The sequence below is a fragment of the Letharia columbiana genome, assembly GCF_014066305.1.
Source record: "Letharia columbiana isolate WasteWater2 chromosome Unknown Sc0000050_s0, whole genome shotgun sequence".
Lineage (NCBI taxonomy): Eukaryota > Fungi > Ascomycota > Lecanoromycetes > Lecanorales > Parmeliaceae > Letharia > Letharia columbiana.
In genome coordinates this window covers 16,295-33,871 of record NW_023501094.1, presented here as the reverse complement: position 1 = coordinate 33,871, position 17,577 = coordinate 16,295, and the positions used below count along the sequence as shown (strand labels likewise).

The following is a 17,577-nucleotide window of genomic DNA, read 5'->3' as shown; positions in this document are numbered from 1 at the left end:
TGACATAGAGCAATCACCCGGAAATGCCTGTACGTAGACTTGCCATCTCTTGACTCGCACGCATCACTGACAGATGCAGCTGATCCTCATCTCAGGCTACCCTGCGTCAGGAAAGACCTACCGTTCCAATCAGCTGGTCGAATCCTTCAAGTCCAAGATCCAAGCTTCTTCAGATGCACGAATCAGCCGCCTGAAAGTCTGCCATATCAATCATCAGTCTCTTGGCCTCGATCGCCACGTCTACCGAGAGGCTCGAACGGAGAAGGATGCCCGCGCTACCGAATACTCCGCGGTGAAGCGAGCTTTGGGAAAGGATACCGTCGTCATCGCCGATAGCTTGAACTACATAAAGGGATTCCGCTATCAGCTGTATTGCGAAGCAAAAGCTGTGCACACCCCAAGCTGCGTGGTCAGCATTCGCTCAAGCGTTGACTCATAGGACTTAGGCTGATGAACCTAAAGGTCCACGTAGGAACGCCCATTAGTTCATGTCGAGAGATCAACACGAGGATCCTTGAAAGCGGTAGCAAAGACGATGGCTATCCGGTGGACATCTTCGACAACCTGGTCTATAGGTACGAGGAGCCAAACGGCATGACGAGGTGGGACAGTCCGCTCTTCACGGTCCCTTACGATGACGAGGCTCCACCATGCCAGGATATATGGGACGCTATGGTTGGTTCCGAGGGCAAAGCAAAAACAGTCAAGCCGAATCCGGCCACCGTGATGGTAGGGTTGCAAATTTCCCCACAGGTACAATAAAAAGAAGCTCATTTACCATCGCAGAAACCCGCCACCGAGTCAGATTACCTTTACGAGCTTGACAAGATCTCGCAGGGAGTATTGAACGTGATTATGGAATGGCAGAAGGATCACCCGGGCGATGGAGGAGGGGAGCTTGCAATAGCCGAGGGCACCATCGAACTACCTGCAAACCCGGTCTCATTGCCACAACTGCAAAGATTTAGACGCCAATTTATATCACTCAATCGGCTGCATAATCTTCCCAAGGCCAGGATCCGAAGTTCTTTCATTGAATACCTGAATGACAACCTCGTTTGAGACTTCGCATGCTCTTTTGCGGCTCAGTCTGCTGCATTGTTGCTGTGTTGGAGAAAAGTGGCAATCGAAGTGAACACATTCGAGTTGCATATTGATCCTCCGAAGGCCGATCCGCAAGGGCTCCGACCAACGCAAATGCTCATTCCAGGGAATTTCCCACCAGCAGCCAAGTCTGTCAGCCAGAAAACCTCGCTTGCTGCACCGTTACAGTGACCTGTCCAGCGAGCGGTATCTCTCTATGATGGTCCAGCAACCACGACACCATCGAACCCCACGCGAAGCAAGGAAGCTACCAGGGTCAATCTCGGGAAAATCCTCGTACCAACGAGTCTTATCCACCAAGCATGTGTCCTCCTTGCCCAGCGGCCTAGCTTTCTCACACCCTCGACATCCGAAAACCTCTCTTTCATTAACCTTGAAATTGCGCTTGTCGTGAGATCCCTTGTGGATCGCACAGCTGATGCACAGGCGGCCCTTGTTGAGTAAATTACGTGCCGCTGCGTCACTGAAAACCCCCTTGTCCAAGAGTTTCTTGCAGCCCGAGCAACCGAATGTCTGGAGCTTGCGGCGCCTGCGAGCTTGTGTCTCAAAAATCGAGTGGTACTGTTGCCATTCCGAAGCCGATAGCTTGGGCGGATCTTTGGTCCACGTGTCGATACCCTTGCAGACGAGCTTGAGGTTGCAGAGAGAGACGGCATCAAGCTTGCCTGCAATCATGCTCTGCAGCTCTGGAGGCATTTCCAGGAGCCGAGATTTGCTACTCAGAATTAACACTTCGTCCACTGAACATGAAAACCGCAGGAATTTCTTACCCTTGCTTCTTTAAGCGCCTCATTTTGGGTCCCATGCTTTGGAATCTCGCTCTAGCGTGATGTCGCGATTCGTGCTTCAGATCTGCTCACATAAGACTCATTTAGTTTGCCGTTTTGGATTGACTATAGGTCATTGCATCACTCTCACCTATGTAAGTAACAGTGATCGGAGATGCAACCTAATTGAGACGTGCAGGAGGAAGAAAGTTGCCCCAACGTTGAAGTCTGATGCGGAGAGTGTGTGGGTACTGTAGGAGGAAGAGTTCGGTTCAAGGGGTTCAATGATGGGAAGGACAGCTTTGGTACTTCACTTCTCCCATTCACTGCTGCGGAAGACTTTCGAATTCACTGTTTATGATTTCTTCTCGTTGCACACAGTGCTTGCGCTTTCAGTCTTACGCGCTATTGCTCGTTGATCTTCCCTCCCGTCTGTATTTTTTGAATTGCTGCTGAATATTAATGGAGTAAGATCTCATCCCTTAGTTTGCCGATCTTGTAGTTTTGCAGAGATATCGATCGTTAGGCGGTCACATTTGGCTCAAATGTGACAAGCATCAATCGGTTTCGCTTGCAAGCTTTTCGATTGTCACATCTCTGTCAGAGCATTTCGTATCGTCTAATGTACAAGAATTTTCCTGTTATCCCCTTTGTACAGATTGTTCTTGTGAGCGACTTTCCTTCCATAAAATACATTCATCGGTCCATTTCCTCCCGCCCGGCTGAATTAAGCTGCTTCTACCATATAATGCCTCTCATCTCGTGTTGACCCGCTCTTGTCCCAATGCTCATAGCCTCAATCGCCATCTCAACGCCGTTTCGCAGCTTTGATCACACAGATCGGGCCACGCAGCGAGAAATTCCCTACCATTTCAGACCAGTCTCGCATTTACATACATCGTCACCACCCTCCAACATCCCTTGCACCACCTTTTGCTCCCCGTGTCCGCCCGACCAACCCCAGCGTGCACCGGCATTCCCGCCTCGCGGTCCGTATACACCGCCTCCTCCTCCACCTTCCTCGGCTCCGGACACGCAAAGCAAGAAAAACACACCTCCTTCCCGTGCAGAAAGTCCCGCACGTTGTAATACCCTTCCATGACCCCGCACTTGAAGCACACCCGTCCCTCCAGCCTGTCGCACTTCCGTTTCGCCTGGCTGTCTTGGAAGCTGGCCGGCGGAAGCAGCTTCATGCAGCGCGAACAAGCCAGCCTGATGGGCGCTTTCGTGCGCCGCGCGGTGGTTTCGAAGTCCTGGTGGAAGCGGCGCCAGGCTTGTTTGTCGAGGGGCGGGGCGGGCTTGGTGATGGCGTGGAGGGAGTGGCATGCGAGGTGCATGTTTGCGACGGAGGCGGCGGGTAGGTGGGATGTTATTTCGGCTATCATTTCGGCCGGTAAGCTGAAGAGGTTCGCGGTGGGCATCTGGAGGCGTTGAGCTCTTTGTGTTTTGGTACGCTTGAAGGGGGGAGAAGCTTGCCTTGCGTGGTTTATTGGGGTCGTTTTTGTTGAAGGCGTCGGGTACTCTCTGGGACGGTTGAGGTTCAAGATGTGTACTTTGGAGATGCAGGGTAAATTCCGGAGGCGGCCGAGATCGAAGTTGTGTCAGTTGGAGGCCGTTGGGTACTCTTGGGGGCTGTCCAGGTCGGGAGATTTGCAGGTTGGAGGGCGTTGGGTAAGCTTGGAGGTGGTCGAGGTCGGAGATGTGTAGGTCGGATAAGAAGTCGATGAAGGTGGGACGGAGAAGATATACTCGCTAGCGTGGCGCCAGCAGTATTCACCGTCTTGATTCACTGATTTTTTGATTCACTGATCCGATTCCCCAGTTCGATCTATCATATCGATTCTTTATTTTACTTCACTAATTCGATTCACCGGTTTATCCAATTCACTGTTCGCGGCGTGGAATTTAATAGCAGATATCACGCAAACCGATATGGTATGTCCAGGGGGATAATCCCTGAAGATATTGCACGTTGAGTGGCTCCTTCCCCTCAAAACGATGTATATCTATTAGGATCGATCCTTCGGAAGGTCAAAAAGTTTGTACATTTGTTGGGGATACTACCTGAAGTTCAGGCGCTTTGAGTGGCTTCGTCCCTGAAATCGTTGCATTTTTTCGGGTTGGGGGTTATCAGAAATTTGACATCACATGTCAAGAGACTTCTGACCCAAGACTGTTACGTGTCTTTAGAGATAATGTAATGTCTGAAGATATCACGGGTCGAGAGTGTTTGCAAGGCGATTGTGCTCAGAAATGTCACGGATCTAGAGTCTTCAAGACACAGAGATTTTCATTAACAGTCCCTAACAGTGGCACACATTGACGGTTTCATCTCCAAAAGCGTCACACGTTTATAAGTGGGTGTTCATCTAACCACTGAGAGCCATCTATTTTCCATGGCTGTTTTTCGCTACTCATCAGGCATATCCAGAACGTGGAATCATCGCCTATTTGGCGTTCCAGGAGATGGAACAGATATCTGTAAGAATACGTTTGTTTCGAGTACCTAGGATGGGAGACAATACAGGTTGCCCTTTTGCCATAAGTCCTTTCTTCGATTCTTGAGGTATTGTTCGGACAAGAAAGCGGTGGATGTGTGCGCTGGCTGTGATGAAAGCAAGGTGTGTGGTTGGAATGCTCGACGCTGCTGTCGAGGGCGGAACTGAACTAGGGTACAAGACGCCAGATGCTCATGTCAGGATGCTTATTTAAGTGTAGTGGTCTTTCGAAAATGGATAACAGTTACGTGCTAGGGTGAGTTGATGCTAAAACAACGTGAGAAGTGGAGCGGATACCACCCCACGCTCAACAGAACGCATTCGCATCGATCGATTTTTTTCTCCAAAACACCAGTTATCGCATATCGAAGCGAAACCACCACCAAAATCAACGCAAACAAGATCAAAAAAATCGCCACCGCACCCGTTCCAGCAGTATCCGAATAATGAGACTTATCACTAGATATGGTATTCTTAATGATGTCTAAGGAAGAAGGATATCTATGTATAGAGAATGCCTTCATATACCCATGACTAGACCGAATGGGTACTAGTGGTAGCGAGTGTTGAGTCGTTCCAACACTGGCAAAAAACAGAAAATGAGGCTATTTACATGTTATATTCCTTCTCCGTAACCCCTATAACCGCAATTACTCCCTCTACTATAGTAGGCGTAGATTCGGTTATACTAGGCGTATTTCTAGTAGCACTACGCTAAGACGGCTTTCTATTAATTAATATTAGTATCTTATCTTTCCACCTAGCCTTCTAGATCTAGTTCTAGATAATTCGTATATCCACTAGACGTTATAGTACGTTATATCCCTTATCCTTTATTATTAAATTAGCTGAATTCTTATCTCCTCTAATCTATAGGATCTCAGTAATCTCCCGTTGTTTATACGACTATCTTAGATATAGAATATCTATTATTAGTCTTTTCTCTTATATTATCCCTAGCTTAATAAGATATTTATATAGAGATTTCGAGTCTATATATATAGAAAGAGGTATCTTCCTCTAGAAAGTATTAGAGAAGATTTAATCTAGAGTAGATTTTATAGTAGCTATAACGTCGAATTCTAGAGATAATATGTAAAGTTCGAAGGCTAATACGCTTCTAGTAACTCGGCGACATTTAATCGATTATTAATAAATAATATTAGCCTTATTCTAAGCGTTAGCTAGGGCTATTATATAGCCGATTTAGAAAGAGAGATCTTTATTATTAGCGAATAACGAATTCGTAAAAGCTATGATTCTTAGAGACGTTATATCTAACTTAACGAATATAAGACCTCTTTCTTCTATTTACTATAAAAGATAGCGATTTAGATACTAAGTATCCTCGTATATAGATTCTATAATCTAGGCGGTATATAATAAGGCGAATATCGCTTATAGCTGTAATATAGTAGCGATATATACTTCTTATACTCGTTAGGCGACGTATTATTCTTTCGTAAACGATTTCGTAAGTAATTAAATCTTCTTCGCTTATCTAAGTTAACTAATTCTTATATTATCCTCGAGAGTAATAATAAATCTATTAAATTCGAGAGGCTATTTTGAAGTAAGTCTCTTGAATAACTTAGCTAGTAGTTTAGCGGCGTATAAGTTCTTATAATTCTATATCTATAAACTCGGTGATATCGGCGATAAGAGAGTTATCGGTTTATAAGCCAATAATTACTATTATATCGTTATTAAATAGTAGATAAGTATCGAATATAGACGAGGTTATTCCCAGCTTCTTTATATAATATTTATAATATATCTAAAATTAGTAGATATCGAACTTAGCAATTCTATAGAGAGGGAGAATAATACGAAGTATCGTTCTCGATAATAATCTCATTTCAGCTAAGGCTAAAATAAAGATATCTCTAGCTAATTCGAATTGAGATTATATATATATCTAAGTAATATCGCGTAGATATAGAGATAGCTATAGGATAGCTAATGATAGAGCGATAATAAGTTGTTAACTAGCCCGTTAAATAATAGAGGGCCTAAGTGAGAATCCTATACTTCTTCGAGTTATTAAATACTTATACTACTAGTCGCGACTTCTCGAAGACTTTCTCGATACCCTTATTCTTAATTTAATCCACAAAACGACTATCAAATATCCGTGCTTCTACGAGAATATCTTCGATCTTTATAATCTTAAATATACCCTTTTCAAGTAGTTTATTTAGTTCTTTTTATTAGGATATCTAGAAGTTCGATAAAGGTAACTATAGTATAAACTTAGATATATAAATCGTAATATTAGAAGAGTTTCGAAAATGGGCGAAAGTATATCGACGTCGAGGAGGGTTATAACGTAGTAAAGCGTTCTAAGAAGAGTCTTAATAATCTTAATTATCGTTATTTTCGTATTAAGTATCGTCTAACTATAGAGATTCTTATTCGAGAAACTCGAGAGACTCGATTAAGAGTATTTATTTCTTTTAAATATAGCTTAACGAATAGTAATTCGAAAGTCTATAGAACTATTAGATAATTCGACGATATATATCTCTCGAGAAGTGGCTAGCAATTTATATAGTTTAGTCTACTTCTTTTAATACGTTCTTTATACTAGTATCGAGAAACTAATTAAAGTATTATATATTCTTATTATCTAAGAGCCGTTTCGCTAATATAAGAGCGTTATTAACTTATCTCTTAGCGTAAAGTTTTATAACTTCAGCTTATTACTATAGTAATAGCTTTTACTCTCTTAATAGTAGATAGAGTTAATATATCGTCATTCGTAATATAAGAGAAAGGTTTTAAAAACTAGCAATATAGAGAATAATATCGTTATTATATTCGGCTATATCGTTAATAGCCTTAATAGCTATTTATAGACGAATCTTCTTCTTTAATATCTTAGTTCTTTAATTCCGCAGTAATTATCGAATAGGCTCGTCTTAATAAAGTATAATATCGTTTTACTAGGCCGATAGAATTAGCGGCCTTAACTAATACGCATTTCGTTTAAATACTTAGAGTTCTAGCGTTTTATCTAAACTCGATATTATTAAAATTAGTCTTAGCGTTATAAATAATAATATCTAAAGATTTGATATATACGTCTATTTAGTATAGTCTAAGTATATTCTATATATAAAAGATAGTTATATTCGTTAGTCATCGGGCGATCTAAAATAAAGTTCTCTTATTAATAACTTATAGAACTAGGCTATCGTTAATATAGAGAACGTCGATAATAATTATATAATTGAAATAGATATTATCCTCGTTCTTAAGTGAGAATTTAAAACGGTCTAAGAGATCGAGAGTGCTTCTAATAGAGTGTATAGAACTCGATAATTCGTTTAAGTATATAACGATATTCGAAGTCGTCGTAGCCAGCTTTCTTTAGGGTTCGAATAAGTCTATTAATTAAGAGATAATCGAATCGACGATATAGTTAATATAACTCGATATCGATTAGATAATTAACTAATATAGAACTCTATATTAAGAATAAATATTCGTAAAAGCGAATAATTAGAATCGTAGATTTATTTCTTAAAATAACTTAATTCTTAAGGTTATTTAGATAGATCTCTAGTCTATTTATATCTTAAATATATAGTAGAAATAAGGTATTAGTTTATATTACGTGGAAGTCGACTCGGCTAATAAAGAGAATCTACTATAAGTTTTCTAATTAATGCTACTATCTTAATTTTAAATTAGGCGATAATACTATTAGTAGTAATATTTAGTTATATATCAAATTCCCTTATATAGGCTTCTACTTAATCGTATTTAGTAGTAAATATATATACGACTTCGATATCTAGTATAATATTATAAAACTACTTTAAGATATATCGACTAATATTAAGAAAGCTACTAGACTTAATAATATTATAATATATAAAATAGCTGAAAAGCTTTAAGTAATATGCTTAGGCTTAATTCGATATAACTATAAAAGTGGTTATAATAAAGTTTTCGGCCTCTTTTAAGTTGATTATCTTAAATATCGAGAGTTAAGGCCTTAAAATCCTCGATCTTATTCTTCTAGCCTTTAAACTCTTAAATATAAAAGTTATATCGCTTATTAATAGAGCCGATAAACCGCTTAGCGAACTTATTTCGAGACTTCTAGCGTTTCTTATCGATATACTTAGTTAATTAGTAGCGTATCTTCCCATAGATATAGCACCCTTTTTCTAAAAGCTATTTATTTTCGAAGACGGTCTACTATAATTACCTTAATTTGAAGGTTGATTTAAAGGATTAATATAATACTTTCGATTAGTAAAGTATATTATAGGCCTAAGTAGCTCGAATCTCTTAGCCTTTATAGCTTCTTCGTAATTCTCGATTATAGTATAGATATTATTAATTAGCCCCGTAATTATAGTCGTCTATTATAGAATTATAATACTATATATAGAGATATTACTATAAGAGATAACTATCTTATTTCGAAGTGCTATATCTAACTAAAATTCGTAGTTTAGCCCTCTTTAGATTTGACGAAGTTATTAAATCATCTTATTAAAGATAATCCCTTTATTCTTTTCGAGACTAGCTCGAAGTAAGCCTCTTAGACTAATACTATTCCACTTACAAAGCATAAGACGACGATATTCTTCTCCCTCGAAATAGCTCTAAAAATGAATCGAAGAGTTATTAAATAATAAGGCTAATCCCTTAATAACTAGAGTAGTAATATTTTAATACTATTGATTTTAGTATAGTTAGAAAATACTATTTAAAGGATCTACTAGGGGAATCTCGGCTCTCTTATAAAGATTTATAAAAATCATAAATTTGTAGCTAAGACTCTCGATAGGGCTTTCCATCGTACTTCTCCTCGATAGTATATAATTTAGGCCAGGTAGTGAGTTCCTTACTATGGCCATAGTTTTATTCGATATCGAAGTCTTAAATAACTTGATAAGGCGAGGGTAGTAGGTGTGGGACTCGGTAATTTGGGCCGTAGGCTGGTGTTGGGGGAGAATTAGAGTAGGATTCTCCGGTTGATAAGGCGGTTGCGGGGGAGAGGAACAGTATTCTCCGGTCGATAAGGCTGCTGATAAGGCGGTTGCGGGGGAGAGGAATAGTGTTCTCCGGTCGATAAGGCTGATAAGGCTGCTGCTGAGGAGGGTATTGATGCTTTAGTGAAGGACGATTCTCGTCGTCTAGTAGCTATAGGGTTTCTTCTTAAATTATATTCGCCAATAATTCGGCTATTAAAACCCCTCGTCCTTTCTTAATATAGACTTTATTATTTCGTAGGCAGTTTCGTAAGCCATATTGCTATTCTTTGAAAAGGGCCTTAAAGTCCTTCTTAGCGAATAGTCGAAATTCCTTAGTAAAGATATCGGAGAGGGACTCTCATTTATTTTTATTATAGTCTTATATTCTCTAACGAATAAATTATTCGATTCTCTCATCGGTATCTATTAGTTCGACTCTCCTTATTTAGTATATTCTTTAGTTAATATAGAGTTATAGTATTAGATGATGTCTCTAAAGAGTCAGATTTCTTATCCTTAAAGTTCATTTTAAGTGTATATTATATATTAATATAGTGTGAAGCTTAATAGTATTTAATGTTTTTCTAGGTGTTTTCTCTGCTGGGTAGAAGTTATAGGAATTATAGAAATTATAGTTCTATTTAATCGAATCGTTATAATAAGCGGAATCGATTAAGTAACATAGAACCGTGTGAAGCTATCGCGGCGATATCGAGGCGGAACTTCCTTTAAGAGTATAGCCTTGCTAATCTATATACTAGTATTGAAGTATACTAATTAGTATTAGTAAATATCTGGGTATGTAGTTACTGCTATAATGAGACTTATTACTAGATATAGTATTCTTAATGATGTCTAAGGAAGAAGGATATCTATGTACAGAGAATGCCTTCATATACCCATGACTAGAGGTAATGGTGGGTGGTAACAGCGCAAAAAAGATTATTGGTGAGGCAGAGTCTTACTTTCTTGGGATCATGCATGCAACGGAGCAGACTAGCCTCCGCGTCAACCCTCAAGTTTGCCGGAAGTTGCATGCATGAAGCAGACGCAGCTTTAGTGCCATTCTAACTATGCGAGCTAGGGCTTGTTCTTGCAGGAGCGATGCTTCTGGCTGATGTGCTTGCCCGTCATGAGTGTTCGAATCGAGGCAAGACTGCAACTGTCGTCTGGATTCATATCTTCTGGATGCAAGTCTGTCTGATTGTCTCCACAATATCAGAATGCTGTCAAGTACTCGATTCAAACATATTCCTGCTCGACTTCGACTGTTGGTTACGAATCTGTACCTCATATCGGGTTCCGAGATCATACAAGCTATCTGGAAGGAGCCAGATTTGCACAACAAAGCCTACAAAGCTCTTTCTGTCCACAACATGTGCAAGATGCCGAAGGACGCGTTGGCCTTTTGGATGGATGACGATTTTGGTCATCATCTGCAACCGCACCCACACAGTAAAGTTCCGCCGCATCTCCGCATCGAATATCTCACATACTCGTCGGTGTCAACATTCTTAACAGGCGATGGTTTGAAGCCTTTCGCTAGGCGCTTTACGACGAATCTGACCGAGCGTCTTTTGCATACTGACTCTGTACGCCCGTAATGGTCAAGTTTCCCAAGCAGGATTGTTTCCCGCAGCTGTTGAGGCCATGTGTGGCCAAAGTCTTCTTTGAAGCACCCCACTTTCGTTGAAGACTTCTGGGCGTTCAACAAGGTCTTACCAGGGTTGGCCAAAGGCTATCCTCGATGGCTGTTTCCTCAGAGTTATAGAGCGCGTGACAAATGCCTTTCCTCTCTTAAACGATGGCATGAACTCATATGTACTCACTTCGACGAACCAGCAGTCGGAAACAAAGGCTGGAACCCGGCCTACGGCACCGAGTTTGGGAGCGCAGCATTTTCGACAGGGGCTAGCAGCATGATTGTTGATTTCGGTTTGTATGTGTTACCTGAAAGGCACAGATGAGCTGGAGAAAATAGGGACCCCGAATCTGAAGGATCGATATCAACCCTCAGTTCCCCCTTTGCCCCCCCTGAAGAAATTTTCCACAGGAAACCTGAAGCAGTCGATCAAAGCAAAGGCTGTCATGCATCGACGGATTGAGCCTCGAGGGTATGTAAAGGATGAAACATTATACGTTCTATCAGAGCTGCTGTCATGCCGACCGACACCCTATTGCCGGTGTACGGATGGCAATCTTCACGAAAAAAAAAAAAAAAAAAAAAAAAGCTCTGGGATAGACAGGCTAAGAGATAGGGCATGATCGTTTCCTTGATCGAGCATATCACACCGCTTCTTTACTGGTGTAAACATACGCTACTGCATGTCAGCCGTTGTTGAAAGTGTTGCAGCTCGACGCGTACAAGGTTGATAATGCAGCATGTACAACGTACATCTAGTGATTGTTGGCGGAAGAGAAGAAATCTAGGCTCGGCCCCGCAAGCAAAGGCTACTTATATAGTGAAGCCCATGCTAATTTGCCACCTGCTGCGGGGTAGCTACAACACAGTGTGCTGCAGCAGATTCCAACAAGGGTAGTACGCGAACGTTGCACCTTGGCGCGGGTATATGAGGCTGAAGCAATCGGGCAAGCTTTGCGGGCCGGGCGTCAAATATCTTAGTACCCGAGGGCCGAGGATGTTCTTTTGGACCCTTCCCATCAGGCATTGGGCCACTTTGCTCCATCAGTCAATCCTATTGCCTATGCAGGGCGGGACCCCATGATCATCATCAGCCAATCCTTAGAAATCACTCATTCCATATACATTGCCTCGGACCGTAATTGATATGTATTACTGATGCGTGCACACCCTCTTTCCGTCTCTCTACAGCGAGTACATAGGTCCGTCTGCTGCTGATGTTACTTCCCTCGTTGTTTGCTATCACTTTCGATATAATCGATACGGTTGGGAATAGAAGGATCAGTTTCATTTAGGGCTGGCAACGGTGGACATAGTTGGCTTTGGAGGCCAAACTGCACCAACTACTAGATTTGGAAATCGAAACTGCACCAACTACCATATATTGAAAACCAACTACTGGGGCAGTTGTAATAAAAGATAAAGTATCGCTCAGTGGCGAGGGGGGGAATAGGCCAATATACCAAGTGTTAAGCCCTATCAGCCCTATTCCAGCCCTACTTCAGCCCTATAAATGTTGACCTCTTAGCTCTTTTAACCCAAAAAACCGACTTTTGGAAAGCTTGCTTTCTCCCTGGCTCAAGAATAAAATCACTTCTGTGCCAAGCCTCGCTGTGAGACTGTTCTGGGAAACTGTTACCTTATTAGGAAGTAACTAAGGATTTAGTAGATCTTGGCTAAGAACATCAATTTCTTCTCTGTTTTCTCCCTGCCGACTTTCTCCCGCAGCCCCCACCAAAAGTCGGCAGAGACTTTTGTCCCCGACCCTCGCTCTCTCACTAAAAGAACATCAATTTCTTCTCTGATCTTGTCCAATCCTCTCTTAAATATTATTCCGTATCCCTAAGATGTCTCAATCAATTCTTGACTTTGGCCTCGCATCCTCTGCAACTCGACGTACTGCAAATCGGCATCAAAAGAATCATCAAAAACAAAATACCGAGCGCGCTCTCTCACAGTTACACTCTTAAAATTAGCTACGATTTTAGAGATTGGATACGTCTTTAAGAAGAGCGATTCTTATAAGGGCCTATTAGTACCGAATTACAAGACGCCTTAGATTACGTATTTCACGTTGTGGAAGATCAGTGCATGGCGGCCGATCAGCCTCAAATTAAGGATGAACTTGACTTCGAGACTTTGTTATGTACGGCGATTCGGCATAAAGATCTTAAGGCTATTCATAAGCAACTTCGGTTTATGATTGATGATCGTTGTAAGGAATTTCTTCAGAGGGATTATAGTTATAATCTTGATCTTGACGAAGCGGACGACCCCATACCGATCTCAAAATGAGTGGGCTTTATGTAAATAATTTCGAGCTTACGAGGACGGGGCTCCTGCCGACCCCATACCGATCTCAAAATAGGCTTTATGTAAATAATTTCGAGCTTGCGAGGACGGCCCCTCCGGCAGGAGCCCCCGGAGGGTAGGGGGTTTAGGGGGTCTCCCCTTAATAGAATTGGTATTATGCAGTAGTAATCTTCTTAGTCTTCTCAGCCTTCTCAGCCTTCTCAGTCTTCTCAGTCTTCTCAGTCTTCTCAGTCTTCTCAGTCTTCTCAGTCTTCTCAGTCTTCTCAGTCTTCTCAGTCTTCTCAGTCTTCTCAGTCTTCTCAGTCTTCTCAGTCTTCTCAGTCTTCTCAGTCTTCTCAGTCTTCTCAGTCTTCTCAGTCTTCTCACATCCTCGGCAAGTTTTCCACTACTGGGTAGCCCCGCGCCCCAGCACATATTTAAAAAACTTATCATAAAATACTCCACTATCAGTTGAAACCAGTCGCTTTTAAGGTCAGAACTACACCAACTACCAACCGGTAGACCTCACATTACACCATCAACTACGAGAAACTAACGGTTCCACTGGTAGTGGACCAGTTAATTGGTCCACTCTTAGCAACTCAGCTAAAAAAGCTGGTTCCGGGGGTGTCTACGCTTGACAGTCAGACACCCCTATTTGGACCTAAATAGGGCCCCGTAGGGCCCCCGTAGGGACGTCGCGGGGCCCCCGTAGGGGCTGCTCCTAACATCCACCATTGCCAGCCCTGGTTTCACTGACGCTGACCTGTCAATAGGCATGCTGAACGTCTTCGGACCTAATATTTCCACGGTGACTAACCCTGTTCGTGCTCTTGAATCTCCATTGCTCACCCAAACTTGTAGGCCGAAGGCTCTGAATGGCAACGTCAACGAAAACTTACCGCAACTCCTTTCAATGAGCAAAAGGGTACCCTCATCTGGAGGGAGTCATTGCGTCAGGCAGGTGATACGGTGGACGCCTGGCTTCCTGACACGAATGGAAGTGCGAGGAGCACGTCGGAAGATACAAGAACATTGGCTCTGCACGTACTGGCCTACGCGGGATTCCAAAAATCTTATCCCTTCACAAGTACCACAAAAGACAGCGAGGTGCAGCCAATATCTACCTACAGAGACGCTCTGTCATAACTATAAGATATTAGTAAGTAAGTGTACTCGTGCTGTCCAGGAGTGAGTTACCTCGCTTAATAGCGCCGGGAGAGCTGACCAATCAAATTACTCAGTTCTCCGCGAAAATCGTAGTTTGATTGGTCAACTCTCCCGGCGCTATTAAGCGAGGTAACTCACTCCTGGACAGCACGAGTAGAAGAAAATAACCTTCGAAGATTACGAAATGCTAGCAATTAGCATCAGTTTCTGAAGGGGACCGGTGCTTCGCCTAGCAAGCGATGCCGAGTCGCTTGGATCTGCCGTTCAAGCGCGTCTATCTGATTTGCCATTGCTCACGAGGAATCTGTTGCTGTCTCCTTTCAGCAAGGGCCGATTCAGGATATGGAAAATTTCCTTGATAGGTGAGACGTCTCAAAGAGATCCCGGCTGACGATACCTCGTGCTAGAAAGAAGCTTTCTACCACTATCACTCTTTGATAGTATCTCAAACGCCAAGACTCGAGCGCCAAGATTTCGCCGGAAGGGTCGTCCAGCCAACACCTCATCCAAGTCCCGGATGCGCACCACTTACAACTCCAGTGATGCCCGTCCTCGTCGCAGGCTCGTCAAAGGAACTCGATCCTTCGCACCCTACGGAGGTAGACACCAAAAGTCCTGAACGCCAAGATCTGACCAATCGAATTTCGTATCCGAATGGCATTGAACACTCTGTTCACTATCGGGCTCATTTAAGGTATCTAATTGGTTATTTTGGCTTAGGAACCATAATTCTACGGACCAAAATAAGGCCTCTTTTTTACCCGACCTTAAAGTATGGGCGTATTAGGGTTAGGGTTATCTGCAACTGCGCACACCGTGTTGGATTAATTGTAAAGTGAGTACTATCGGTAAAAATTCTTGATACGGTTATAGACCAAGGCTGACCTCACAGAGCGAATGTTTTACTCTGACACCGCTGGATTTCTAGGACCGTTATAGAAATTTTGGAACCGTTCCGACACCGTTCCGGTATCGACAACTCTACAAGAAAAATTATATTTACCCTGCTATTGATATCCTATTCCAGACCTATTATGATGAAGTCAAGAATCTTGGTCAGCTTAAACATCAATTGCAGTACCGTTGTAGAACAGACGCTCCGTTCAGTTATGGCTGTAACCACCCACAGCACTAGTACTGTGTTGATACATGTGCGCATTCGCAGGCACGGCTACAAGATACCTGCGTCGTGTTACAGCATTTCATTGATCTAATCGTTTCAGTGATTCCAGCAGAGCTCATGCCCGGCATCCCCATAGGCATTGAAGCTGCGGTCAGCGGACAGACGATTGTCATCGGCATAAACCTACAACATCCTACTTCGAGTAACGGACCAGATGTTGATTGACCCTTGATATCATGATAACTTCCTATGGCTATCCAAGCATGAGCGAGGCATTGGATCGATAACATTATCAACCGCGGTAGCGATGAGGATGGTTAACGCGGAGGATACCTGCGTTGCATCATGACTATCCATGCCTACCTCGTTCAGCGTTCTCTTGGTCGAAGTGGGGCGGGCGGGGGGCTGCATTGAGCACCTTACCGCCCCATTCGCGATTGCAGCTTTCCCCTCCCCCACTTTTCTACGGTGGTGTCCACGGAAATGCCGAGTTTTCTCTTTTTTTGGAGTACACATTCCTTTTCTCTTCACTTTTTCTCGTTTACTTTCATCCTCTTGGTTCGCTCCGAAAGAATCTGTTGTAAATATGGACGCTATACAGATGAAAGCAGTGGAGCTTGGAGGCATGAAGGCCAAACAGAACAATGACGATAAAGACATGGCTCGGATGGGCAAAAACCCCGTGCTGAAGGTATGGCGCCCTATAACCTTCCTTTCCCAGCCGATACTTGTTCTTCTCCTTTTAGTAACGGTGACAGCGGAACTTTGGCTTCATGTCCATTTCGGGCTTCAGCTGCACGGTAGTCATCACCTGGCAAGGCTTTCCGATGTACGGCCCTGAATCGAAGATTCTTTCCGAGGCAGTAGCGCTAATGTAGCTAAGAACATTCGCGCAAGGCTTCGCAAAGTAGGTGTTTTCAATTCGCCGTCTTTCTGCAACATGCTAAAAAGCCATGTAGCGGCGGTCCTGCGGGAGTCATATACGGCTACATCTTTGTCTGGATAGGACCGCTTTCGGTATTCCTTACATTGGCAGAAGCGACATCAATGTGAGTAGCGGCAGTCGTGGCTCAAGAAAGTTGATAGAGTAGGAGAGTCCTGACATATATGGATAGGGCACCAACGTCGGGAGGACAGTATCATTGGGTCTCCATGCTCGCCCCGCCTTAGTATCAAAAGTCCTTTAGCTATGTTACTGGTTGGATCCCTCTTTGACACAGCACAGTCATCTGTTCCTCGCTAATACGGGGCAATTACAGAATCATACCCCTGTTAATGGTATCTTACAAATTTATACCTCATTGGGGTATGAAAATGTAAAATGGGGTATGAATTTGTAAGAATCCCATAGTTTGGGGTATGAAAATGTAATTCGCACGCTAATACGAGACCGTAGGATGGTTAACAGTCCTCGGGTGGCAGGCCTTCTGCGCGTCCGTCGGATACCTGAACGGGACGATGACGCGGGGTTTGATCACTCTTACCGATCCTAGCTATGACCCTCATCCATGGCATAGTGTTATGCTCTTCTGGGGAGTCATCTTATTCGGCGTCTCGGTCAATACCGTCATCAGCAGCTGGCTTCCCAAATTTCAAGGACTGATACTCATTCTCCACATACTCGGCTTCTTTGCTATTTTACTCCCACTGGTCATCCATGGGCCTCATGCGCAGCCCTCACAAGTGTTCCGAACATTCATCAACGGGGGAAACTGGCCTAACGATGGACTCTCCTTTTTCGTCGGGCTACTGGGTAACGTGTACGCTTTCTTTGGAGCAGACGGAGCGATCCACTTGTCCGAAGAGATCCAAAATGCCGCGGTCGTTGTACCGAAGGCGATTGTGTTCAGCATCGTCTTGAATGGCTTGCTAGGGTTCGGCATCGCGCTCGCACTACTCTTTTGCATTGGTGATATCGACGCTGCTCTCCATACAAACACTGGTTACCTCTTTATTGAGATCTTCAACCAGGCCGTTTAAGATACCA

The 17,577-nt window shown here is 43.1% G+C and overlaps 5 protein-coding genes across 5 annotated transcripts; 3 read left to right on the top strand and 2 right to left on the bottom strand.

Annotated features, from left to right (window-relative positions):
- Window positions 1–23: 23 nt before the first annotated feature.
- Window positions 24–1,062, top strand: HO173_010525 (uncharacterized protein; the record flags this gene model as incomplete). The annotated part of the gene is made up of 4 exons (XM_037312410.1): window positions 24–29; window positions 80–409; window positions 463–729; window positions 787–1,062. The coding sequence occupies 4 exons, from the start codon at window positions 24–26 to the stop codon at window positions 1,060–1,062; spliced, it is 879 nt and encodes a 292-aa protein (XP_037160626.1).
- A 204-nt stretch (window positions 1,063–1,266) lies between these two features.
- Window positions 1,267–1,800, bottom strand: HO173_010524 (uncharacterized protein; the record flags this gene model as incomplete). The annotated part of the gene is made up of 1 exon (XM_037312409.1): window positions 1,267–1,800. One exon carries the CDS (start codon window positions 1,798–1,800, stop codon window positions 1,267–1,269), a length of 534 nt encoding a protein of 177 aa, XP_037160625.1.
- An 11,672-nt stretch (window positions 1,801–13,472) lies between these two features.
- On the bottom strand, window positions 13,473–14,077 carry HO173_010523 (uncharacterized protein; the record flags this gene model as incomplete). Its single annotated transcript, XM_037312408.1, has 2 exons — window positions 13,473–13,679; window positions 14,027–14,077. The coding sequence occupies 2 exons, from the start codon at window positions 14,075–14,077 to the stop codon at window positions 13,473–13,475; spliced, it is 258 nt and encodes an 85-aa protein (XP_037160624.1).
- A 2,099-nt stretch (window positions 14,078–16,176) lies between these two features.
- Window positions 16,177–16,760, top strand: HO173_010522 (uncharacterized protein; the record flags this gene model as incomplete). The annotated part of the gene is made up of 5 exons (XM_037312407.1): window positions 16,177–16,281; window positions 16,349–16,419; window positions 16,474–16,497; window positions 16,550–16,639; window positions 16,706–16,760. The coding sequence occupies 5 exons, from the start codon at window positions 16,177–16,179 to the stop codon at window positions 16,758–16,760; spliced, it is 345 nt and encodes a 114-aa protein (XP_037160623.1).
- A 288-nt stretch (window positions 16,761–17,048) lies between these two features.
- Window positions 17,049–17,570, top strand: HO173_010521 (uncharacterized protein; the record flags this gene model as incomplete). Its single annotated transcript, XM_037312406.1, has 1 exon — window positions 17,049–17,570. The coding sequence occupies one exon, from the start codon at window positions 17,049–17,051 to the stop codon at window positions 17,568–17,570; it is 522 nt and encodes a 173-aa protein (XP_037160622.1).
- Between the last annotated feature and the right edge of the window lie 7 nt (window positions 17,571–17,577).